At 43.0% G+C, this 18,176-nt stretch overlaps 1 protein-coding gene across 5 annotated transcripts in view; it reads left to right on the top strand.

The window, feature by feature from the left end:
• LOC126108581 (sorting nexin-13-like) overlaps window positions 1–17,229 on the top strand; it is a 417,686-nt gene extending 400,457 nt beyond the window's left edge. For all 5 annotated transcript variants that reach the window (XM_049913874.1, XM_049913875.1, XM_049913873.1 and 2 more), the window contains one exon: window positions 14,966–17,229. In XM_049913874.1, the coding sequence (XP_049769831.1) occupies window positions 14,966–15,124 (159 nt within the window). In that variant the 3' untranslated portion in view covers window positions 15,125–17,229. The remainder of the gene's footprint in view (window positions 1–14,965) is intronic.
• Window positions 17,230–18,176: the final 947 nt, after the last annotated feature.

Below are 18,176 nucleotides of genomic sequence, written 5' to 3'. Positions count from 1 at the left end.
GCGGGAAGTGAAAGCCCTTCCTTGCGCTTTGACCTCTTCCTCCCGAACGCGTCGTCGGGAGGAGGTAATTTTAGCTAGACTCCGGATAGGGCACTGTCTTTTTAGCCATCGACATCTTTTAAGCGGTGATCCTCCCCCACTCTGTCCCCACTGCTGTCAGCTGTGGACGGTAAGACACCTTTTAATTGAATGCCCCTATTTTAATCCGTTACGCTCCCGTCTACAGCTATTGCCTGATCTATCGTCGATTTTAGCAGATGACACGCGCTCAGCCGACTGCGTTCTCCAGTTTATTAGTGACAGTGAAATGACGTCAGTCATTTGAAGCCTTTTTTTGGGACAACCAACCCCTTTCTGTAGTGGATTTTTAAGCATTCCTTCTACTTTTAGTTTCTCCAATTTTATGACTTTGTTCCCATTGCAGCTGGTTTTCAATTTCGGTTTTTTACTGTCTTAAGTCACGGGCTGGGTGCTAATGACCATAGAAGTTTTGCGCCCTAAAACCACAAAAAAAAAGAAAAAAGTCTACTGGGGTCGGGTGGTGGGGGTAAGGACGAGGCATAGGGGAGGGATTGCGAGTGATAGCAGGGTAGGAGTGGGGAGGGTGCAGAGACTCGACGGGGACATGATAGGGTCGCTACGAGCAGAGTTGGGAGGCTATGCTGCGGTATGGGAGGTGGAGGGGATAGGGAGAAAAGAGTAGAATATGGGTAGCATAAAAGACCATCCGGGACTGGAGCACTGAATCCCATTCTTCACCAGGGATTCAACTACCTCTGATCGTGCTCTGTAATGAGGAATATCCTCCCCACCTCTTCCACAGTGGTATCGCACAACCTTCCGAACCTAGGTAATACCCTTATCCGACCCCCCCCCCCCCCCCCAGAATAACCGAGCGAGGTGGCGCAGTGGTTAGACACTGGACTTGCATTCGGGAGGACGATGGTTCAATCCCGTGTCCAGCCATCCTGATTTAGGTTCCTCGTGATTTCCCTAAATCGCTCCAGGCAAATGCTGGGATGGTTCCTTTCAAAGGGCACGGCCGACTTCCTTCCCCATCCTTCCCTAATCCGATGAGACCGATGACCTCGCTGTCTGGTCTCCTTCCCCAAAAAACAACCGACAACAACCCCCTCAGAACCTCTTTTCTCGTGGCTCGTATCCTGGTAACAGTCCTAGATGCGAGACCCATCCTGTAGTCCTCTGACAGGCATCTGCTCCAGCCCTGTCAGAGGCATTGCTTGTGCCATCAGAGGCAGAGCTACCTGTGAAAGCAGTTCACAGAACTACAAACTAGGCCACAGCTACCGTATTTACTTGAATCTAAGCCGCACTCGAATCTAAGCCGCACCTGAAAAATGAGACTCGAAATCAAGCAAAAAAAAATTTCCCGAATCTAAGCCGCACCTGAAATTTGAGACTGGAAATTCAGGGGGAGAGAAAAGTTTTGGGCTGCATCTACAAATCGAAACTAAGTTGGTCCATTGTAATATGAGACACAATTTAGGTCGAATGAATGACGATATAGCAACAGTAGTTTGGTTCGAGTCATAAGCTTAGCAGTTAAGCTTTACCAGGTAGCCATTGCTATGCGTCAGGCGCTCCGTCCGTATTTATACGGGTACCCGTCCTTTTTCACGTGCTTCGTCTGGTTTGAATTGACTGCTTATTTTTCTTTGATCAGATAAGCGCAGTTCTTTTTGTTATAGGTGTTTACGTCACTCTAAGCTGAAAATGCATTACTGTACTGTGTCATGCATTGTTTGTCGGATTCTGATAGTACGTGTTTACGGCCTGTCGCCGCTCGTGGCATGGCTTGCTTTGTGCGTGCTACCGCCGCGTTTTTTAAAAAAAAGAGAAAGAGAGAGAGAGAGAGAGAGAGAGAGAGAGAGAGAGAGAGAGAGAGGAATCGTCTCATTAGCGAAACAATGGCAAGAGACTGATGTTTGTTGTTACTTACACTGCTGCTTTCTTTGATAATGATCAACAAGAACCAAATAATAGACTGCGTATTATAGAAGATGTTCTGAACGAGAGTTTAGCGAAAATTTTTCTCCGTTTGAAAATCTTTGCAGACGCCTCTTTAGTACATAACTTTCTGCACAGAAATTAGTCAATTTAGATTTAAAAATCTAGTCAATTGCCGTGCTTCATTTCTGACTGTATCACTATTAGGCATAAGAATAATATGAATATAAACATGACACGATATGTATATTCTTCCGCGTTTGCTGTTGTCTCACTCTAGTTTCGTAGTTTATGAGGCAGACAGGATTTAAATGAGATAGCAGCAAACGCGAAACAATACATGGCAAAATGTTTATATTCGTATTATTCTTATGGTGAAGAGGATACTGCATGTGATTCACAATTCATAAAAGATCCTGTTAGCAACCATCTCTTCTCACAGATAGGATAAAATTCAGAAGGTAGAGTTGGCCATATTGACATACATCCCAGACAGTCTTGCCAGTCGGATTTTCGTAGTACATTGAAATGCTGCTACATTCGAAGATGAACAATACGGAATTTGTATTTACTTCGTTGGATAATGTATGAAAATGCAGTGGTCGAAACTCGGGACGGAGAAAGAAGCTTGTCTTTTACCTTTTTTTTTAAATGACGCAGTGATTTTGGTGCCAGTACTTATCTTTGCACCTACAAAGCATGCCTGTGTAGCACTACATATATTCGACGGCAGAAGTTAGTTGTGGTGGGACCCACCAATATTTTTCACAACTTCCGCTTGCTTTGCACTCGATTCTAAGCTGCACGCGGTTTTTTGGATCACAAAAACCAGAAAAAAAGTGCGGCTTAGATTCGAGTAAATACGGTACATCGTATGCGGGTAGGACAACTGACGAGCTGTCTGCCCACACGAATAGTCACTGCCAAACTGTGGCTGCCAGACAGCCGGACCCCCCAGCTGCAGAACATGCCCCCAAACACAGTGTGCTTCACTGCGACGATTCGCAGCCTGCCCCCATCTGGAGACTTCCCGCTGACAACAGCTTTCCTGAATTTCACAGGTGGGAACTCTCCCTGCTGTATATCCATTGTTCCCAAAACTCCCCCCCAGCCTAAATCTTCACCAGTCCCTGCTCTCCACTTACTTATCCCCTTTGCTGCTTCCACTCTGCCACTGGGTACATCTTGTACTCCTCCCAGCACAGCCTACCTAGCTGCCTTATCCTGTCCCCCACCATGCCCTTGCACACTCCCACAGCGGTGCAGCATCTTCCCTCACCCCACTACTGATATGCTACCAGTATTGAACTGTGGATTTACTTTCAAAACCTTTTCTTAAAGAATTTACTTTACTTACTGGTGATTCATCAAGAACATTAACACAGTTAATCACACTACGTGAGCGTAGAAGTAGTTGCCAGTGGGTAACTGATGGAAACAAATTTCTTTCAACAAATGGAAATTTTTCGTCCTAAAAACCCTTTCTTAAAAAAAAAAAAAATTAAAAATTATAATTGGAAAGCACCCTCTAAATATCAAGTTATAATTTATTCAGAGGCAGAAATAACTTTTTTTTTTTTTTTTTTTGACAGTACGAGCTTTCGGGCTGGGCAACTTGCCGCTCCCTTTTAACACGGCCGTAGTCACGACCGCTCACAACAACCTCTGAAAGACTACACTGGTGCAAATCTGCAACACACCAGATTACTTTAAACTGAAAATTTTAACAACTTACACAAACACATACAATATGCACCCTGTAGGAGGGATGGAAATAGTACAAAACACTCACATTAAAAATTATTTGCCACCGAAAGTGCAACATGTTTTTAAAAGAACTCTTACAGTGGAAGTGTGGCAATTTTATATACTAAATTGACCATTTAAATAAAACCCATCAAATGCGGTCTTTGATAAAATATACAAACATGCTCTATATTACACATATACCGCCTCGCAAGATGATAGGCAGGATAAAAACATATTTCAGGAATTCGGCCTTTTACGCCTTAAGCAATAAATTCGTTAACACCAAATCTGACAAACGTGGCAGAGACAGCTATTAACGTACGGCAAATTGACAGGGGGAACAACCTGAACTGCAGATTGCTCTAATCTGCCCCTACTCCACAAGTGAAAAACAGACCACCCAATTCATAAATAACCATCTTCCCACAGGTGGACAAACGGGGAAGAATGGTGGGACAACCCCAAAAAATACAAAGTAGCTGGTGACCTCACCAAGAAAACAAGTAGAATTCAACAAGTAAATGAAACAACATATCTCCAATCACTTAACTTTTAATAAACTGGCCGGCCGGAGTGGCCGAGCATTTCTAGGCGCTACAGTCTGGAACCGCGCGACCGCTACGGTCGCAGGTTCGAATCCTGCCTCGGGCATGGGTGTGTGTGGTGTCCTTAGGTTAGTTAGGTTTAAGTAGTTCTAAGTTCTAGGGGACTGATGACCTCAGAAGTTAAGTCCCATAGTGCTCAGAGCCATTTGGACCATTTTTTTTTTTTAAATAAACTGTGATTTCTGGTGAAGACCTGGCACAGCACCCCCAACACTCTCCCGAACCGTCCACTGCCAACCCCTCCAACGGACGCAGGAAGGTGCAGCAATCTCCCGTCTCACGGCGTCGCAGCTCGCACCGGCCAGCCCGACGTCATGGTTTGACTCCTATTACTCGCGTGTCGACCGTGAAGCCACTACCCCTCTCTATACGGTGCGGCCCGCTGGATTCACGTGGCGACCTCACACACGCCGACGTAAAAGGCAGACAAGTCACGTCATGTCTCAGTGCGCGACCGATCGACCGATCAATGCGACCGCCAATGACCAAGGCCTGAACAAACTCGAACAGACTGGCGGCCTAACACATACTAGCACTCCGGACGACAGGCAGACACTGACTGCCCAATACTGACCCAGCTCACCAACTGTCCAAACTCCACTAGCGAGCTCATAGCGCCCCTTAACTGCATGTGAACAGGCCACCTTTCCCCTTTCCCACCACAGGGAGACACCAAAGCTGCGACTGCCACAGCGGCGCCACCGCCAAAAACGGAGGGTGACTGCTTCACACTACGCCCTGCGGAGCGCTCTTTAAAACAGCAAATTTTACCACAGCTCAAACAACTTTACTGAATGTCACAGGTGTGAACTCTCCCTGCTGTATATCCATTGTTCCCAAAACTCCCCCAGCCTAAATCTTCACCAGTCCCTGCTCTCCACTTACCTATCCCCTTTGCTGCTTCCACTTTGCCTCTGGATACATCTTGTACTCCTCCCAGCACAGCCTACCTAGCTGTCTTATCCTGTCCCCCACCACGTCCTTGCACACTCCCACAGCAGTGCAGCATCTTCCCTCACCCCACTACTACCCTGCTATCCTCCCCGCCCCCTTCCCCCCACTCCATGTCCCCATCCCCTTAGCACAGTACCTACATCAACAGGTTGCGGCTCTTTTCAGGTTCTGTTGCAGTGGCTGTGCGTATATGAGGTGGCTTGTGTTAATGTATGTGTGTCCTATTTTGGAAGGAGAACGTTTTTATTCAAAAGGTTAAACATTTAGCAGTTTTTGTCATCTGCCTGTCTCCAAATCGAGAACACCTCCCATAGTAGCACCACTGTGAGGATGCAAATCGTGTTAACTGTAAATACACGCTGTGAGCAAGATGTATGAGACAGGCGAAATACCCTCAGACTTCAAGAAGAATATAGTAATTCCGATCCCAAAGAAAGCAGGTGTTGACAGATGTGAAAATTACTGAACTGTCAGTTTAATAAGCCACGGATGCAAAATACCGACACGAATTCTTTACAGACAAATGGAAAAACTGGTAGAAGCCGACCTCGGGGAAGATCAGTTTGGATTCTGTAGTAATGTTGGAACACGTGAGGCAATACTGACCCTACAACTTATCTTAGAAAATAGATTAAGGAAAGGCAAACCTATGTTTCTAGCATTTCCTTCGCCACCTGACCTTTTCCCCTCTGTACCATTTATGTCTCTCCGTCATTCGATGTCACCAGGGCAAACGTCCTTCAATTTATTGGGCAGCTACCTCCCCCATTTTTGTTGCTCGGTGACTCTAATGCGCGTCATCCCCTTGGGGCTTCTCCCGCAACCTGCCAGAGAGATGCCCTCTTGGCTGACCGTCTTAACCAACTCACCCTCTTCTGCCTTAACACTGGAGCACCCAATTTCCTTTCCGACTCCTCGCACACCTATTCCCATTTGGACCTATCCTTCTGCACTGTCCAATTTTTCCATCATGTCAGTTCTTTCTGACACCTGCTCGATTGACCATTTCCCGTGTGCTATCCGTTTGCTGACTCCTGCACCACCTGTGTGTGCACGCCCAGATGGCAGCTTACTAAGGCCGACTGGCTGCTTTACTCCTCCCTGGCGACCTTCAAAGAATAGGATTTCCCCAGTTGTGATGACCAGGTGGACCACCTCACCCGTGTTACCCTTACTGCTGCAGAACATCCCATTCCTCCCACATCGTGTCCCAGTCGCTTGGTGGAGTGAGGCGTGCCACGACACAGTGCGTGCACAGAAACGTGCTGTCCACATTTTTAACTGTCACCCTACAATGGCGAACTACATTTGTTATAAACAGATGCGTGCAAAGTGTCCTCTCATTCTTCAAGAGAGCAAAAAGGCTAGCTGGATTTCATTCACTATTTCTTTTAACAGTTCCACCCCTTCCTCTGTCGTGTGGGCCAACCTCCGATGACTTTCTGGGACCGATTTCCGGCCTGACATAGCAGACATTATCCTCGTGGATGCTATTGCTATCTCCGACACCTCGGGCCACCATTTTGTGGAAGTTTCGAGTTCTTCCCACTATTAATCTGCCTTCCTCCGTCGGAAATGAGCGGAGGAAGCTCAGGCGATACCCTTCTCTTCTCCGAATTGCGAGTGCTACAACGCCGCCTTTACTATGAGGGAGCTAGATCGTGCTCTCAGTTCATCCCGATCCTCCCGGGGCCAGACGCCATCCACATTCAGATCTTGCAGTACCTTTCTCTTGCTGGCAAGCACTTTCTACTTAACATGTACAACCACACCTGGGCAGAGGGCACATTTCCCAGACACCGGCGTGAAGCCACCGTCGTGCCCATACATAAGCCCAGTCAGGACAAAAAGCTTCCTTCTAGCTAACATCCCATCTCTGTTACCATCTGCATTCCCAAGGTGACGGAACATACGATTCGTGCCCAACTAGTACGGTGGTTCGAGTCCCGCAATTTACTGACGAATGCACGGTGTGGATTTCGAGCGTGGCATATTGCAGTTGACCATTTCATTATTACTTTGCCCACCCGTGTCACGAATGGTTTTGTGCGGAAATCCCACACTGTGGCTGTGTTTTTCAATTTGTAGAAGGCCTACTGGAGTACTGGTATCCTCCATACTCTTTGCGTACGGGGCTTCCGTGGCCGCTTGTTCTGTTTTCTTCAGGCATTTTTAAAAGACCGAGTTTTCAACGTGTGTGTGGATTCTGCTTTGTCAGACACGTTTATCCAGAAAAACAGTGTGCCTCAGGATTTCGTCCCGAGTGCCGTCCTCTTTGCTATTGCCATTAATCCTGTAATGGTGATGCAATTGGTTTCTCCCACCACCTTTACATCTTAGGTCTGTTGCCCTTCCATTCGTTGAAACTACAAAATTCCTGGGGCTCGTGCTCGATAGGAAACACTCTCGGTCTTCCTACGTGTCTTACCTGACAGCCCACTGTACACCATTCCTCAGTGTCTTACGTGTCCTCAGTGGTACTTCCCCGGGTGCCGACCAAACCGTCCTCTTCTCTTTGTACCGGTCCCTCGTCCGTTCGGAACTCGACTGTGGGTGCTTTGTTTACGCGTCTGCACGTCCAGCCGTCGTATGCCATCTCGACACTATCCTCCGTTCTGGAATCCGTTTGGCCACGGGCGCCTTTTACACCGATCCGGTTGAGTGTCTGTACACTGAAGCTGCTGAACTATCACTGTACTACCGCCGTGACTTTCTTTTCAGCAGGTATGCGTGCCATTTGTCTGCCACATGTGGCCACCCGTCCTGTGCCGCCTCCTTCGACGATTCTCTCGATCGCCAGTACGGGGTGCGTTCCTCTTCTCTGTTACCTCCTGGAGTCCACTTCCGGCACTCGATACGGCGGCTTAACTTCACACTACCGGCATCTTTCCCGGTGGGTGTGAGCTGTTCACCACCTTGGCTTCGTGAAGTGGCCCACGTTAACCTTGGCCGTCATTCGCTTCCTAAGGACACTACTCCGGCCTCAGTCAGTCGCCTTCAGTTTCACGACCTTTCCACGGAACTTCACGAATGTATACACTGATGGCTCTCGGACTGACTGTGGAGTTGGGTGTGCCCTCATCATTGGCACCCGTGTCTCTCGATACCGGCTTCCTGCACACTGCTCAGTATTTACAGCCGAGCTCTTCGCCCTGTATCGGGCCACGGAGTACGTCCGGCAACACAGCCTTTTTGATTGTGTCCTCTGCTCAGACTCACTCAGTGCCGTTCAAAGTCTGTGCGCGCTGTACACCACCCGTCCCGTAGTGCAGTGGGCCTGGGAAAACTGTCACTTGCTCACTCTCGGTGGAACCAGTGTGGTGTTTCCGTGGGTTTCCGGTCGTGTCGGTCTGGCAGGAAATGAGGCTGCTGACGCTGCTGCCGAGGTTGCAGTCCTCGTACCTCTGCCCGCGGGTACCTATATTCCCTCTGACGATTTCTGTGTTGCCGTCTGTCAGGAAGTGGTGTCCCTTTGGCACCACTGATGGTCCTCCCTCCACGGGAATAAGCTCTGACTTATTAAGCCTCTCCCATTGGCTCAGACGACCTCTTCTCGACCCCCCCGTATGGTCATTTTAAGGTGTCTGCGTATTGGGCTCTGCGTTTTTAGCCATCGTTGTGTGATAAGTGTCACTACCCCACCACTTTGTACACATTGCACCCAATTTTTAACTGTCCACCATCTCATGACGGACTGCCCATTTTTTAACCATTTACGTTCCTACTTGTGTTTACCATCTGAGTTATCAGCCATTTTAGCAAATGACACGTGGGCTGTTGACCGTATCTTACTTTTTACCTACCGAAGCAAAATGACGAAGGCTATTTAATTTTTAGTTTTTGACCTCTATTTCTGTATGGTTTCTTTCTTTAGCATTTTTCCATGTGCCTGTTTTTAGCTGTGTTGTATTATGTCCATTGAGACTGACGTATAGTCGTTTTGTAACTCCTGTCTTTCTTCATGTTCTATAGTTTTGACTTGGGTGTGTATGACCCCAGTTGTTTGTTGCACCCTAAAGCAAAACAAAACCAAACCAAAAACCTAGGTCAAAGGTTCTATTAAACCTTCATTATTCAACTGGTTGGCTGATTCTTTCACCCTTTCCAAGGAAATGCAGAATATAAAAAGTTTCAAAAGTTTTGGTGCTAAACAACTGTAGAAGTGTGTTACAGAACCTGCACATCATAGCAATTGAAGTCAAGCTAGTACCTGTGTAATAGGTAATGTGAGGGTACGGAATTTGTGTAATATTTTTTGAATATGTTGGCTTTCTACTATAGGCCGCTAGCAGTTTTACCTTCAATCTTAATGATTTTTTTTTCTGCCTACATATCTATTTACATATTTTTATTGATATATCCTGATATACGAGTTATTATCAACCTTCATAGCTTGTATTAAATTTTTTTTTAGAAACAATGGAAACTCAATGCCGGAATATCAACACTGCAGGAAAAGATAGATTGCTGCTTGCTGTAAAGATGACATGTTGAGTTGCAGACAGGCACAATTGAAAGACCTTGCTTTTGTGTATGAATTGTGTCTCTCTTTCCTTTTCTGATGAAGGCTGCGGCCAAAAGCTTATGTGTAAGTATATTTTAATTGTGCGTATCTGCGACTTAGTGTGTCACTTTTACGATAAGTAGCAATCTGTCTTTTCCTACACTATTAATTTGTTTATACAACAACTTTTCCCATGTTGTTTCAGTGTTTCAGTATTCCTGGCTGATTTGTTTTAACTTTTTGAGGATGTCTGCTTAATTTCTTATTCCCTGGATTACCTATGTGTTTCCTTTAATTTTAATTTTGAATCATTTAATTGGAAACACAGCATTGTAACAATGTCTATAACTTGTAAGAAATGACTGAAACTTATATATCTACATTACAGATACATAACCTGTGCCAAGTTATATTTTTAACAAGGGATTATAAACCTTTAGGCTATTGTCACTAACAAATCTTCTTTTCCTGTATGTATCATTGACCATTCGATCCTTATTTGTTGTAATATTATGTTCAATGTGACTGGCTTATTGTCCAATAACCTGGTGTCTGTTACATCAGTGATATGTTCACATCTGTTCATATTGAAAAATATTTGGTCAGTTAATGGTTTAGTCTGATTTATACATCCAGTGTCTATATGTGTGGTTGCTGTCATAGTACAAGACAAGAATAGATTGATGAGCTGTTAGTGTTTAGCACAGTCATTTTAAAATTAACATTGATATTGTCAAGAACAATTGCATTTTAGCTGATATTTGAATTCATGTAGCAGCATTTCAAGGCTTTGCAAGAAAACAGTGTGTGTGTGTGTGTGTGTGTGTGTGTGTGTGTGTGTGTGTACGCGCACGCGCGCGCGAACAAAAATGTTAATTCTAACACCCAAGTGCAGTATTCAAAATCTTTTTCCGTGCATTTTATTTTAGTATGTTTAATTTTTCTTGAATGAAGCCCCGTCCTAACATATATGCATGTTCAATGTCCTTTATGGGGCTACAACACTTCCGTATTATTTCAAACTCTTGAATAACAGTGGTACATGCTGCATCCCTTTGAGCCACTGCTCTTTTCTACATAAGACTTTAAATAACAATATTATGAAAAGGATAGTTGCTGTTCACCATGCAACGGATATGCTGGGTCGCAGATAGGCACAACAAAAAGATTGTCAGAAAATCAGCGTTCGGCCAACAAGGCCTTTGCTGGAGCATTTTTTTTTCTATCTCCGACAAAGGCCTTGCTGACTGAAAGCTCATTTTCTGACAGTCTATTTGTAGTGTCTGTCTATGACTCAGCATCTCCACTATATGATGAGTAACAACTGTCCTTTTTCATAATATTGTTACATTCCACCCTGCACTTTACATTGTTGAATTTTGCCTGAAGGCTTTAAATAGTCATTCAGAAGCACTTAAGATTCACCTAACTTGCTGCCTAAGTCCTGTGCATTTTGATAGAAAACTGTTAACAGATTTTTCTATTCTGGTTTTGGTGCATTATTTACCTTTATGTTTGCATGGTGCTGCCTACTAATAAAAAGATCTGAGATGGATTGGTGGAGCCATTTTCCATCTGGATTGAAGTAAAACATTTCCTTCTGATGTGACCTCTGTCAATTTAAGAAATTCAGTGTATGTGGGATGTAACATCTCACATCTCATACGGTTGCGACTTAACACAGCCCGATTAGTTTTGTGGTTGTAATGTAGTGTGGTGTGGTTTTTGCTTTATTATGTTTTTATTCACACTTCGTTTGGCATCATGAAGATGCTCACTTGGAAGAGTATTTATGTGGTGCCAATTCATTTTTGTTTGCCACTGACAGGAGGAGGAAAAGGAAAAAACTGTTATTCGTTGTTCTTCATTTTGCAGCAGTCATAGTGAATGGCCACTTGAGCCAGAAATGCAGTTGCATTTCATGTCTGACTCTGCTCAGTATAGTGCTGAGTTGGTAAAAAATTTGATGTAGCCTAGATCGTTTGAAAATCAAACATTATTAACACACATACAGGGTGTTCAGATATTTTTATATGCTGTACCTTAATATTTAAACACAACTGTTTATTGCCACAAACACATCACAAACTTTATGACCTGATGTTTTCTGCACGGTTATGACTAGCTCCGTGGCCATAACTGACTGCTCTAGTCGGCGTAGACTATCTGTATTGCATCCACGCATCCACATTTCAGTACCTGACCTGGACCCCAGAGAAAAATAGACATTAACGGCTGGTTTGTGCCGTGTGTAAGTGGTGGTACAACCTGACCTAAAAACGTGGGACTTGTAATAGCTAAATTATGTGACTGAAAATGACGTAAATACTGATGTAATGATGTTCAGTACAGTGTCTTCGGTCACCAATAGAAATAAGTGCACTTGCACTAAACCCTTTATATTTAAGCCCATCCAGAAAGTGGAAATTGTGTATAGAGTGCAAGTGGCATAATTGAAAAGATTGGGGTTTAAGATTTGAAAGGAACAGTTCGTATCATGGCTGGTACAGCAACCAGTATGTATGATATGAAGAAACAAGCAGTCTTGTTCACAGCATTGTAATTTCTTTTTATTTCCCAAGTATGTCTTACACCTTTATTTAGGCACATTTGGATTGACCTTCTGAATAAATAAAAAATATCTTAATAGGGGTGTGACCCCATTTAATAAGATGGATTACCAAGAAAATATTAAACAACTTACTAATATTTGGTAGTGAATGGGTACATGACATACCGTGCATAAAATATCCCAGCTGGTAGATACCCTTAGTAAAGCTTCTAAAACACTACACAGTGTCCTATAAAACAGAATAAAAAATATTTAACCTGCATTGTCCCTAAATTGACAAACACCACTGGAAATAAGAAGGAAGCAGCAGATAAACTTATTATGGCACGTGGTGCAGTCCAACCTAGCCCGAATGGGATCGGGCCTACAGTAAAGCTCTACAGCAAAACACGCCGAATGTGTAGTGCGTATTCTCTTGCACACGTCACACTGAATATGGAAACATACGAGGCCTCAAAGACTAGTGCACGCAGCTCTCGGCAGATGGTGCATGCAGGCTGTGAGCTGTGATGGCATTCAGTTGCTAAATCTTGTCATAACAATAAACTGCAACAGTTGTTATAGATGACCGGTGTTCTAAAAATTGCTGATAAAATGTTTACATTAATAGTCAGAATAATCAGAGTGAACAAAAATTAAAAGCTTAACTATATAAAAAATACATTGCTATGATGGGAAAGCATAAAAGTATAGAGGGGAGCTCTGAATACCAATGCAGTGTGTCCCACGTAGTATTATAGCCAACACCATTGTACATACCTGAATCCCCCTAAAGCTAGAATCTACACCCATAACCGCCGCACCCCCTCCTCAACACACAAAATCGTGCCATGCTACCTATGCCATGCTACCTATCTGACATTTCTGACTAACAGTGTACAGATGCCAAAGAAGTGCAGCATTGAAGCTGTACAATAGACTTCAGTGGGACACTGGTAAATGCAAATACAAACATAAAATCAATATTTGTCAGTAGTGACAGGTAGATAGCAGAGCATGATCTCTAATACTACTCGGGACACCAAAATTGATATTCGGAGCTCCCCTCTGTACTTTTGTGCTTTTCCATTATAGCAATGGATTATTTTATATACTTTAATTTTTAATTTTTATTATTATTTCAAAGCTAGATCAGAAATGTAAGGACTATGGTATGAAGATTAGCATCTCCAAAAAGAAAGTAATGTCAGTGGGAAAGAGATATAAACGGATTGAGTGCCAAATAGGAGGAACAAAGTTAGAACAGGTGGATGGTTTCAAGTACTTAGGATGCATATTCTCACAGGATGGCAACATAGTGAAAGAACCGGAAGCAAGCTGTACCAAAGCTAATGCAGTGAGCGCTTAGCTAAGATCTACTCTCTTCTGCAAGAAGGAAGTCAGTACCGGACTAAGTTATCTGTGCACTGTTCAATCTTTCGACCAACTTTGTTGTATGGGAGCGAAAGCTGGGTGGATTCAGGTTAACTTATCGATAAGGTTGAGGTTACAGATATGAAAGTAGCTAGGATGATTGCAGGTACTAGTAGATGGGAACAATGGCAGGAGGGTGTCCACAATGAGGAAATCAAAGAAAAACTGGGAATGAACCCTCTAGATGTAGCAGTCAGCGCGAACAGGCTTAGATGGTGGGGTCATGTTACACGCATGGGAGAAGCGAGGTTACCCAAGAGACTCATGGGTTCAGTAGTAGAGGGTAGGAGGAGTCGGGGTAGACCGAGGAGAAGGTACCTGGATTCGGTTAAGAATGATTTTGAAGTAATAGGCTTAACATCAGAAGAGGCACCAATGTTAGCACTGAATAGGGGATCATGGAGGAATTTTATAAGGGGGAGTATGCTCCAGACTGAATGCTGAAAGGCATAATCAGTCTTAGATGATGATGATGATGATGATTCACCCTGATTATTTTTACTATTAATGTAAACATTTTATCAGCAATTTTTAGGACACTAGTCGTGTATAATAACTGTTACAGTTTAATGTTACGACAAGATTTAGCGACTGAATACCATCATAGCTCACAGCCTGCTTGCACCATCTGCCGTGAGCTGCACACACTACTTTGAGGGGCCCGGTATGTTTTCGTATTCAGTGTGACGTCTGCAAGAGAATATGCACTATGTATCTGGCACGTTTTGATGTAAAGCTTTACTATAGGCCTGATCTCGTTTGGTCTCCTTTGGGCTGCGTCACATGCCATAGTAAGGTAATCTGCTGCTTCCTTCTTATTTCCAGTGTTTGTTGTTTGTCAATTTAGGGACAAAGCAGGTTACATATTTTTTAAAAATACTTTTTGGTCATCTGCTGTTTTATTCTATTTTATAGGACACAGTGTGCAGTGTCTTTAAAACTTTACCAAAGGGCGTTTACTTGCTGTGATATTTGTGTGTGGTATTCCATGCACTCATCACTACCAAATATCAGTAAGTTGGTTACTATGTTCGTGGTAATCCAACCTAATGAAGTGGGGTTCTTATAACCAAGATTGCTTGTTTCTCCGTAATGAGGAAAGATTATTATTATTATTATTATTATTATTATTATTATTATTATTATTATTATTAGGAATAAACAGATGTATGAGCAATATAACACACTCTTGGATTACAGGTTTTCCGGAGGCTGCACTCACGGTCTCCACGTGTCCCTCGGCAGTCGTCGAGCGGTGGGCAGCTGAAGGGAGTGTCAAAGGGTGGCGGTGGCGGCGGGGGTGGAGCACCTCCGGAGCTGGGGTTGCGGGGGGAGGCGATTGCCGCCCGGACTCGGTGATAAGACAGGTGCGTAGGAGCCCTGAGCTGTGGACCGGACGCTTCTGGGCGCAGGTCTATTCCTGATGCATTTTCCCAAAACTGTTACAGTTCCGCAATTGTTTCAAAATGTGCCCATACGTCCAGTCGGTGAGAACTCTGTGAAGTTAAGTTACAGTTAGTACAAATCGTGCAACGATCTCGGCTTCGGTGGAAAGTTTCTGAACTGACTGTAGAGTTTGTAGCGTGTGAAAGACTGAATTCCCGGCGTCGCTTAGGACGCCGGTAGGGCTGTGACGGTTTGTCTTTCACGGGCAGTATCGGAACGTGCTCGGCCTGCGAGGTGATGTAGAGTTGGTCACGAGGTGGTGGCAGCTGGTGTATGGAATGGAAGTATTGTGTAACGAAGTTCAATTAATGGCTTGTGAGTATGTGGGAGAGTGTGAGGTTCCAAGTTGTGAGGTACTGGAAAAAGGAGAGTGGCATAGTGTAAGTGGTGCAGAATGAGTGCTGCAGCTTGCCTGAGTAACTGTGTGTTTGGTATTAGTGGTCCGCAACTGTGAAGGATTTATTATACAGCTGCCTAATAACTGAAAACTGTGAATGAATGTTGTATTGTAAAGTAATTTATTATAGTCTTGCCACTAATAACAAACTTTTTATCATTGAGGTGGCCTGCAAGTTCAGCAATTCGTGTTATGAATGCTGTGAGGGAAGCATATCACACTTCAATTAAAAATGGTAACAGATGTCGTATATTTCTCACTTCAATGGAAGTGAGTAATTTTATTATGAAAAGAACTGTTTCCAGGAGACCAGTAATGTTGTATATAAAATGATTCGAATGAAAATATGTACTAATTAATGTTATGTTGTAGAAATCATTCCACAGAAATTGTACATCTTTTTTTCTGTCTTTTGCAGTACCTCCTTCCCACAAAATAATTAATTCACCATTCTCTCTCTCTCTCTCTCTCTCTCTCTCTCTCTCTCTTCTTGAAAACTTCTACAAGTGTGGTTTTGTGGGCGATTCTAGCATAAGTTTCTGGCAAACAAGTTTTTGTGTGCATTCTTATACTTGGCACCCCAAAATATGATAAAGCAGCACAGTACATCTAAGTGATTACATGACATTTCTTCTAGGAGTAATGCCTGTTTCTCAAATTTTCTACAGAAATACATTATGGCCAACGCACTCTGCATAGTACAAGCACGTGCTGTGATAACAGCTTTGGTCAGACGACTTTCTCACCTGAGACTAAATGGTTGTCCGATCTAGTCAGCTCTGCGTGTCCAGAAAATGAAAGCTTTGAGTTTGACAGTTCAAACAATATATAGGTTTTTACATAGAGTTCGAAGAATTATTGAAAAACATGCTTACAAGCTGTGCTGTTTAAATGGTCTCCATTTTAACTGGTACTTTTAAAAGAAAATAAACAAAAAGTAATGAATTTACTGCTGGTGCCAAACTTAAAAAGATGAGTGTTAGTATAGTATAAACTTGCACACAACTCTAGAATTTTGTCAGCTGCTGTAAATTAGATTATAAGTCTTCAAAGCACCAAACGTAATTTAGTAGTGAGTTATTGATATCTGTGTGTATTAAGTGTGAATGCTTTTTGAGCAAGAGAAAAAGAGATATATTTATTTTTGTATTGTTCTTTGTGTTTGTGGACTGCTTACCAATTTATGTTATGGTCCTAAGCAGAGGAGACTATGTTGTTTTTAAATGGTGCTTAGCAAGTGAAAGTATTATTAGTTGTAATTTTCTGTGAGAAGAAAGATGATATTTAATCTTTATCAGTGTGTGTATTTGCAAATGTATGTGTGCTGTGTGAAGTTAAGCTCATGGTACAGATAAATTACTGAGCACTAGACTGCCAATGTAGGATGTAGGGATTAAAGATAATCATTATCCATTTAAAAATGTATTCAGAACTCTGTCGGGGTCAATTAATTTGTCAGCCTGGGTGTATTCTCAGCAGCATTTCTCTGTGTGTTTTATGTTGTTAGCAAAAAACCAGCTTTAGTGACTATGCAAATGTCCATCAGTGACTGTTCAGTGTTTGCCATTAAGGAACCGTGTCATCGTGAGAAATAAAGCATGCGAAAATTTTATTTTCACAACTATGTTCTTATTGTGTATTTATGTTGATCCTGAATCAGCTCAGTAATGCCCATCCATCCGAGCTGCCTTGCAGTGTAACCTGCAAGTGTTTGACAAAATAACACTACTTAAGTACATAAGTTAGTTACGGTTAGTTGATTAGTTACATGCTCCATAGATCATTTGAACAATTATGCAACGGAACGAATTCGATTATGAAACGATTGGAACAAGTCTGTTTACAGGATGTGTATTTGTGATTAGCACTGATGTTAATGAACAAATTACGTTTTAGTCCTACTCATACAGCTACACTTAAAAATTAGTTTCCTCAGAGGCTAACAGCTTGTAAACAAGCATTTGTTCATGGAATGATAGGAGTTGTCCAGTACAAATGACTTCAGGTTAGCTTGTAAACCTGCTTTGCCACCTGTCGAACATTTTATGTTATGCAGCAAATTATCAAATAAATTTTTGTTGCGGCACATTGAACTTCTTTCTGAGCCACTAACAGCTTTAATAATGGGTAATAAAGGTCATTTTTACGTGTAGTGTTGTAGGTACGGACATTACTGTTCTGCTCAAATTGTGATAGATTATTTATGGCAAATTCCATTAGCAAGTATATGTATTTTGATGGTGTAGTTAAAATACTTAACTACTTTAAGAAGTGCCTACATGATAACGATGGGTGAACACCATGTACAATCCTTACTTCTCACTTTTATACAATTGGTAGTTCCTTCCTAAGTGATCAGTTATCATAGGTAATTATTCCGTAAGACATTATTAAGTGGAAAGACACAGAACATGCCAGGAGGTACATTGTTCATGTCGAATGAACTACTGTTTATGGCCAGATCGAATCCCATCTCTCAGCACGAGTGGCTGACATTGTCAAAGCTTCACCCTCCATTGCCGGTGGTGAATTTTAACTGGTAAGAACTGATACTCTAACAAGAATTTT

The sequence above is a fragment of the Schistocerca cancellata genome, chromosome 11, assembly GCF_023864275.1.
Source record: "Schistocerca cancellata isolate TAMUIC-IGC-003103 chromosome 11, iqSchCanc2.1, whole genome shotgun sequence".
Classification (NCBI taxonomy): domain Eukaryota; kingdom Metazoa; phylum Arthropoda; class Insecta; order Orthoptera; family Acrididae; genus Schistocerca; species Schistocerca cancellata.
Note: the sequence above shows the minus strand (reverse complement) of the source record. Positions and strands in the feature narration are given on the sequence as shown.